This window comes from Mytilus galloprovincialis, chromosome 5 (assembly GCF_965363235.1).
Source record: "Mytilus galloprovincialis chromosome 5, xbMytGall1.hap1.1, whole genome shotgun sequence".
Lineage (NCBI taxonomy): Eukaryota > Metazoa > Mollusca > Bivalvia > Mytilida > Mytilidae > Mytilus > Mytilus galloprovincialis.
This window is the reverse complement of record NC_134842.1, coordinates 48,521,511-48,530,517: the sequence shown is the minus strand read 5'-3', so window position 1 is coordinate 48,530,517 and position 9,007 is coordinate 48,521,511. Positions and strand designations below refer to the sequence as shown.

Here is a 9,007-nt window from a genome sequence, read left to right as displayed (position 1 = left end):
AAGATGCGACACAACATCTTCAAATAGATTATGCTTCTTATAATGGAATTATGTATCCGCTGAGCTTCTGTTTCCCAGGGCCAGCATCCGATATATTGTGGAAGCAATAATGTTAATAAGGATAAATTATTATGTTGATATATAAGGACATGACATTATAAGGAATAGCAATAAGGTGGAAATAAGCAAAAGGGAATGAACAATAAGGTTTAATTATATTATATACATGTACTAGGGACTTGCCAATTATGTTTCTCGGCAGTCCCATTCTTTGTCAAGCCGTGGCCGTACAATTTTGTATTTTTGTCAAATAAAATATTTCTTACTTTACATTTGTATGTCATTTGGCCCAACGTTGTCTCAGATAACCACAAATATACTATAGTTTTATGATGTCAGAACAATTATATATTCTTTTTTATATATCTGTTTGGCCCTGAAAAAAGCCTTTTCAGCAAAAACAGTTTTGTAACTCAACATCGGCTTTTATTTTCTAATTCTGTGGTTGCAAGATCCATTTTCTTCTCCCGACATGCGTTCTAGCTGCTCAGTCTACAAGATTTATTTCAATTTTAAATTGTCAACTTCCGACATCTTTTGTGTCTTTCCTTCCCTCTATTAACGAGACTTCAAGCTTGAAAAATAAATATTGTTTTTATTCTACAGGTTAAATTAATGTTACTTATCATTTGGCCTAGTAAAGTTAATGTTAATGTAGTATGTTTGGGGAGACATGTCAAAAATGTTAACGTAGCTTGGAAATAAATAAGATTAGACTGCAGTTGACGACTCGACATGAGTTTTTTTACTTTAAAAAAATGTCACGGAAGAACGTTATAATTAGGTAGGGCCGAGTTACCACAAACGAAGCTTAATCTTTATGCCAATTTACGTAGCATTTTCTTAATCTACTAAGAAATATAATTACACCTTATGAAAGAATCCTGGGTTTCGATTGGTTGATAGCCAGTGTATTTTTCACCAATTTACTGTTATCAAATGAATATCGTTCATTTTTTAACGCCGCCGGGGTATTTGCGAAAAGGATATGCCTTTTTTACCCTCTCTGCCGTGGTATTTGCCAAAAAATACTCTATCCGACTGGAAGCTTGTAACGTCACGATCATCAATGCGTTTTTGCTTCTCAGTTTCAACGTAATTAACTTTTCAAAACACTAGTTCATATAGATATAGACAATAATAGTGCATTGACTTGACATATCAACGATATAAGCATCCTTATATCGTTGATATGTCAAGTCAATGCACTATTATTGTCTTTATACTGCAATCTAAAAAAAAAGCATTTTCAATTGTTGTTTATTGTGTTAATGTTATTTTTTTAATTTAAATATTGGGAAAAATCCCCCTTTAAAAAGTCCTCATATCACACAGACGGAGAAATATAAAACACGATGAAATGTACATCATTACCGCAATCAATGGTGAACGAATTCGTTGCAGACTAAAATATCAACAATAAACATAAAACATAATGATTTATAGGTTGCAAACAAAAAAATATTAAAAAGTGAAATATGTTTTCCCGAAAATTGCAAAAGAAACAAGTTTGAGTCGTTAAACGCGTCGTTGTTTACATTGAAAACAAGAACAGGTTCTATTTAAATATTCATGAGGAAAAGTGATATCAGGTCAGTGACTGTATATGACATAGAAATATACGGTCAACGCATTTTGACTGCTCAAATAGAACGAGTGCAGTATAAAGGGAATTAATAAACGAATCCAAAGAGCAAAAAAAATATATAGGTCACCGTGCTTGTTTTCGAGATATTAGCCATTGAAATTTTGGCGGGAAAATATTCTCTCTTGACTTTTCATAGCTTTATCATTGACAAGTTGAAGTTCTCAAAAACTGTTAAAAAGTAATTAAAATTTTATAAGACTTTTACAGATGGCTTATCATTATACATGTTAAATATTTACAGAAAGAAAATTGGTGGTCACCGGGCAAATTTTTTCAAGGCATTCAAATGGATAAAACCAGAGGATTCCGAAAATCTGACAAAAAATCTAAAACATGACAAGCCAGCTTCCTTAACATTCGGTGTAATTAAACAGATATAGCATGTTCTTGAGGGGTATTTGCGAAATTTAACATTCTCTCGACTGGTATTTTTCGCAAATACCCTTCTCTAACATGATATATCTGTTTAAAATATTAATTATGGTTTTGGCTTTTGATATAAACTAAACGGAAGATGATTTATTTAAAATCTTGAACGATAAGTATAAACATATTTAACGTAATAATGTTGATTGATAAAACAATAACACATGCACTCTTATTAGCAGCAAAACAAATTCATTTTCAATATTAGGAACCGTCTATATGCAGTGTATGCCTAAAAATCTCCAATGCAGCATAATTATAGTCCGATAAAATAACATTCTTTAAATCGTCATACTTAATACTGTCCTTGTGAAATTATTTTCCCGTGTGCTACAATCTGTGAAAGTCTGTTATCATCAATGTCAAGAATTGGATCTTTTCACATATTTCATTCAAATCGTCTCATATTTCTGTCAGGGTAATGTCTTATTCTTCATTGCATACATATATATAAAAGCGATCATATTATTCTTTTTGTTTTGAATATTTCGTTGAAAACAATATTTGACGCTCCATTACTGTCGATGAATCTTGTTTAACTGATATTCGCGCCTTTCAAAAAGTCCGTGATTTTTAGAAAGTGGCTGGGTTTGTATGGCCTCAACCAAGGGAATATTTTTACTGAAAGGTTAAAACAGATATTTTTTATTTTTGGACAATTTTGCGGTGTTTCGTAAATTATACCATAGTTTTTGTTGAAACACCTCAGGTCTTCGGTCTTCTGAGGTTAAGGCCGGGGCTTTCAACAAAAGCTATGGTATAATTTACGAAACACCGCAAAACTATCCAAAAGATATGAAATTTTATAATATAATTGTTTCATGTTTATTTACTCATGCATCCTTCCATATTACTATTCTTCTCGATCCTTCTCTTGGATGTTCACCCTATTTGCAGGATCACCGCTTTAGAAATATATGCGTTTCTTTTTTAAATAATTAATTTTAACTTTGTTACTATAGTAAATGTCTATTAGATAAAACGAACGAAAATTTTTTGTGCACACTTAAAAAACACTTATCTTCTTTAAGAATTTAATTAATCAATATATTGTCATGATTATAACAACACCGTTGAGTACTTCAGACTTTTTGTTGTCATTAAAGAGTTGAGTCTAAACCATTACTCGCTATACGATCTACTTAACTGTAAAAACAACTTTCTAATATAAGTATGGTAAAATTTTAAATAATATCAAAAACTGATTTATATCTTGAAAAAAACAGAAAGAAACCTGAAAAAACTCAGAAAAATGGCTCTCAATCCCGTTTTTCAAGGTTAGGACTAAGTACAATGATCCATTAATACATAAATAATTTTAATGTTTTCAATACAAGTTTCGTGAACTTGTTCATTTTCTAAAATATTTTTGTTTTGCAAAATTAATCTTTTAAGCAGTTTTGGTGGAATTATTACACGCTAAATTATACAATGTATTCGAAACAAAATTAATTAGGTAAAAAAATCAAATTACTGATTTACGCAAAAATATAAAATACATCTATAATGAAAAAGTAATGAAGAAACTGAATATTGTAGAAGTATTTTGTTATCGATCACATATCAGCTATAAGTTACTTACAATTTTCTTATTTTTGTGTGTTTCAGATGAATTTTACACGTGTTGTTATGATGAAGAAGAATCACAGTTAATGGTTTTGAAGGATAAGCAAGCTTTATGTGAAGATTTAAAGTATATACTGTCCGTTCCTGATCTATGCGATATTACGTTCCTTGTTGGTCCCGATCAATATCCAATCCACGGACTGAGAGCAATATTAGCTTCCAGAAGCAGGTAACAGAACATTAATTTATTATAATTGATAAAGCATCATATTACTAATATTAAACTTTTTAATAAAAAAAAAAGACAATCATTTTAAATTTTCGGTTTTAAAATGTTTTAAGTTATAATTCTAATATTAGAATCATTTGGTAAGTTTTCTGTGTTTTAGTATTGTAAATTACAAATGTTACAGACATAACCATGATACATACAAAAAATCATTTGATTTTTTAGCAAATTTGCATTAATAAACATCTGAATGTTTGTTCCATTGCAGACTGTTTTACATGATGATCCTTGCTAAAGAAAAGAAAATTAAAATACAAGCTTCACAGAAGAAAATCGGATTTTTGAAGAAACTGAAAGAAATTCGTAAACTTCTGACCTCTAAACCATCATACCAAACTTCGGTATCATCCATTTCAAGAAAGTTGACTATTGTTCTAGAAGAATTTGAACCACGTGTATTTGAGAGACTGGTACGTTATATTCACTGTGGCATGGTATCAGTCGACGTGTTTTCTGTTGTTGGTAAGATATATTTTCTTTTCACTTTTACAGTCATCTTTTTTTTTTATGTTAATGTGTTTCTATTATTTGAAATTATGCGTTTTTATGCTAATATACTAGTATGTTATATGTTTTATGTAAGGGGAGATTTTTTAAAACCTGCACACTTGTTTTGCATGCACATGATTTTTAAATATTGTATGAATAACATTACCCCATTTATTTATTTTTAGGACTGCTGAACGCCGCCGAAAAGTTCGAGTTGGAATGCCTGAAGAATGCATGCTGGGAGTTTGCTGTTAGTTGTATCCGTCCTGATCTTGTCCACGATCTAATTGCTTCAGCGAATGAGTACTCCAATTGTAAATTGACCAATGATCTATTCAAAGAGGTAAACTATAAAAATGAAATAAATTGATGATCATTTAAATTCTGTTAGTCTTGATATACCCGTTGTTCGTCTCTCTTTAATTGATTGGTTGATAAACGTCCATTGGCAAATATTTCATTCATGTTCAGAACGATTTTCTCTTTTTATTTGTACATTATCATTTTAAAATGTATATGCTATAGAATTGAGAATAGAAATTGGGAATGTGTCAAAGCGACAACAGTCCGACCATAGAGCAGACAACAACCGAAGGCTACCTATAAATAACTAGTAACAAATCTGACAAAAATACCCTGTCCAAACTTCGATCACACGTTGTAAGTTTTTTTTAAGACTAGGCTTTAAATTTCCTCTCAAAAATAAAAATAAATATAATTTGTCATATATGACTAAAGTTTTTTTTATTCTTTGTTTGTTTTGTAAGCCAAATTTATTCAATTTTGTTTATATGTTTATTTCAGATTCAAGAAATATCACTGAATCACCCCGAGTTGCTATTCTGTACACCAAGATCACGATCAAACAGCTTCCGGGACGGTAATGACTGCAGACCGAAAAGTATAACTACCAACGGACTATTAATGAGATCTGTCTTGTAAATCTAAGACAATGTATTTTGTAATTGTATATAATTATTTGATATTGTTATATGGTGAATCATATAATGGTTGATAAGTGCTAAATCTATAACAATAAACTTTTTAAACCAAGTTAGTTTTAGTCTTCTTATGTAGTTTCAAGAATGCTGTCGGCTATTTCTTCATTTGATAGTATTTCAGATTAAAATCTGTATGCTTAGTTGCAAATAAATACAATTAACTGTATGTGCTTGTCCCAAACAGGAGCCTCCAATTCAGTGATTGTCAATGGTTCATATCTGTCATATTTCTTTTTCGTAAATTATATTTTTATATTTGCTTGTTTAAATTGTTTAATATTTTCCTTGTCAGCCGATTATACTGTATGGGTATTTCTCATTGTTGAAGGCCGTCTTATTATTGCTATTATCCACTTCATTTGAACTCTGGTGAATAGTTCATTCACAGGTAACTTGATCATACCACATGTGCTTATTTTAAAATTAGATCATAAACGTAAAACAGGCATTTAAGCATGAAATACAACCATGGAATTAAACACATTTACGAATTTAAAACACCAATGCAATTTGAGCATTAAACATAACCATGCAATTACACACTATAACACAATTATGCAAACACAAGTATGGAATTAAATACAACCATGCAATTCATCACAGTCATTAAAGTATGACAAGTACTCTTACTAAATCAATCTGAGTACTTTGTGTCTGGGTCATTTTCAAAAAATGTCGAATTTTCAGTACACCCATGCTAAAATTTGTATTTCTAATGGAAATTTCAGTTGTAATGGTTTAAATGAAAGTTTGTCGGATTTGTGATTCAGAACATTAATAATAAACACACCTTACATCTATTTTGAGAAGATTAAACTGCATTTAAGTCCGATTTTGGGGGTATTTGTGTGCGTACATTGTCAGAAAAACACATTTCAAAGGATTTTTTCCGATTTTCTGATCGCCTTGATATCTGCAAAAGGGACTTTTTCAGAACTTTAATTATAATTCTAACTAAAAATCGTAGCTTCTTTATCATTGTATGTAACAGATTATCTACAAACTAAATTCAATCAGCGTACAGGAGGTTCATGTCTATCCTGTTACCGCTACTTAAATCAGTCGTTAAATTGTTCTCCCTATGAATATTGAATCAGTCAGTGTTGATTTCAAAAATGCAAAGTAATCTTTACATTTAAAACGCCTCGTTTCTTGAACGACAGTGTATATTGATGGACAACTATACAATTTACAGGAAGATGACGACTTTGAACGACATATGGAAAGTGACAGTGCTGTAAATCAAGCCCCTCCGTCACCATTGAGGTCACCACCGAACAACAGAATAACGCCCGATAAAAGACCAACTAAAAGACGTCGTCAAAATGGTACAACGCCGAGTTAGGGATGTCAGGGAGAACCCACAAGCACAAGTCTGATTGTAGATAATTCAAACTGTTTTCATCATGACATTAATAACTCTGTTTTGAATGTTAACAAAACAAAATTAAAAAGTAAAATTGATGAAGTTGATCAAACCGAAAATATTGACAATCAAAATGTTATTGATAAAAATGTAATTATGTCTACAGACAGTTTCTATGATACAAATGCTTCTTTTGATACAGAAAATTTAGATATGTCAAATAATGGTTTAAAAAGTATATCTCCTGATATGCTCAATATTTTATCACTTAACTGTTGTGGAATTATAAAAAAACTACAATATCCTGAATTTGAAAATTTGTTAAGAAGTCATGACATTATATGCTTAGTTGAAACAAAACTTGATGATAGAGATGAAATAAAACTACCAGGTTATATATTTAGATTTAAAAATAGAAAAAAAATTGCAAAAGTGAAATCTGGTGGAATACTACTTGGTTACAAACAGAAATATGAACACTTCATTGAAGTTATTGATACAGGTAGCAAGTTTGTTTTTTGGTTCAAGATAAGTTCTAAAATTATGAACACCGATACAGATACAGTTTTTGGAATTGTGTATATTCCACCAGAGTACACGTCTTATGCATCTTGGGATGCTTTTAGTCAGATAGAAAATGAGTTTCTGGACTTGTCATCAAGATATAAATTTGTCAGTTTGGTTGGAGATTTTAATGGTCGAACATCATCAGAGAAAGATTTTCTTATTTTAGATTCTCATGATCCTTCAAATAATTTCTCTGATTTAATAGAAAATAGTGTGTCCATTTTGGACTTTTTAGATATTCCGGGGGAAAGAAAAAATAGAGATATTGGAAAAAATAAATATGGTTCTTTATTATTGGACTTTTGCAAGGGGAATAACTGTTTTATACTTAATGGGAGGATAAATGGTGACAAGGAAGGAAAGTTGACTTGCAGGAATGCAAGTGTTGTAGATTATTGCATTAATTAATTAAACGTCGCACGCTACTGGTGTTACTTTGGTGAAATCACGGACAAGACACATTCATCTTGATGATTTTTAAACATAAACAATGATATTATAAAGTGTTGTATATCATTTTAAAGCTTTTAAACTCTTCTTTCAGATTATTACAATTTTGTATATGTAACAGACCATTTTCATTAATAAAAACTCAATAAAACCTTTATTTTGCAATATGATTTCCTTGTCCCGCGTTACACTTTTAGTTTTGTGAAATTCTGAATACCGTAAAAAACATATAATCTTTTTTACCAAACTATATAAAAGTTTGTCTAGAACAAGCAATTTATAAGTGGGCGATGACGTATTGTCGATTTTTCTCTCTCGAAAAGACGGAAATATAAGAAAAAGGGATCAAAATGATACAAATTATGTGTCCCATGCAAAAAAACGGGCCCTTAATTTTTTTTAAATTGTCCCAAAAAGGGAATTCCAGAGCAATCCCGATGTCGAAAGTAAATAATTCTTATACTAGTATTTTGTACAAAGATCACACTTTCACCTCATGCAATAATCAGGAAATTTTAAAACATATTCTTTTTATTCGAGTTGATTAGCAATGTCCGACATTTTGTCCCCTTCAAACCAAATTTAACGTAGGGTTACGTTTTCTGTGTTTTCATGATGTTTATTTAATACAGTGCCATTCGCTACATATTTTTTTTTATAATGGATAAAAGTACAAACATTTATCTCTATTTTAATACTAAATTCCCATAAATTATATCTAATATACAAGATATCAGATAAAACTAGAATGTCCGATACAATGTCCCCACATACGATTTTGACGTTATTTTTAATAAAATATGCTTCTAACGTTCCGTCTAATTGTCATGATTGCACTTTTCACAGACAATTTGGAATACGGCTATTTTATTTTGTTGCTTAATAAGAAAACTTTAAAATTAATGTTTTATTTTGAAGCTCTTCCGATTCACAAAGAAGGGTTGGGGAGACTCGGAGATTTCCTCGCGGAACTGAAGTGTTTTCCGGACTATAATAGTCGGATCAGCTAGAATACAAATTAACAGAAAAAAAACAGCTGTAATAATTGTTCCCGCTAATTCCCTTGCATATATTCAAGTTGTGCAGAACTGCTATGCTAGATATGCCGTAGTCCTTTTGCCTTGACATTCTGGAGTGCAAAAATG

At 30.8% G+C, this 9,007-nt stretch overlaps 1 protein-coding gene across 1 annotated transcript; it reads left to right on the top strand.

Moving 5' to 3' along the window:
- Positions 1–3,354: 3,354 nt before the first annotated feature.
- LOC143074583 (serine-enriched protein-like) lies at positions 3,355–5,531 on the top strand. The gene is made up of 5 exons (XM_076249976.1): positions 3,355–3,411; positions 3,743–3,929; positions 4,198–4,451; positions 4,664–4,821; positions 5,283–5,531. The coding sequence occupies exons 1-5, from the start codon at positions 3,387–3,389 to the stop codon at positions 5,418–5,420; spliced, it is 762 nt and encodes a 253-aa protein (XP_076106091.1). The 5' UTR covers positions 3,355–3,386; the 3' UTR covers positions 5,421–5,531.
- Positions 5,532–9,007: the final 3,476 nt, after the last annotated feature.

Bases quoted from the DNA above. Each gene is read 5' to 3' on its own strand.
- LOC143074583 (XM_076249976.1), top strand. From the start codon at position 3,387: ATGGCTCTCAATCCCGTTTTTCAAG. The intron at 3,412-3,742 runs GTTAGGACTAAG...TGTGTGTTTCAG, and splicing joins TCTCAATCCCGTTTTTCAAG to ATGAATTTTACACGTGTTGT. The intron at 3,930-4,197 runs GTAACAGAACAT...GTTCCATTGCAG, and splicing joins ATATTAGCTTCCAGAAGCAG to ACTGTTTTACATGATGATCC.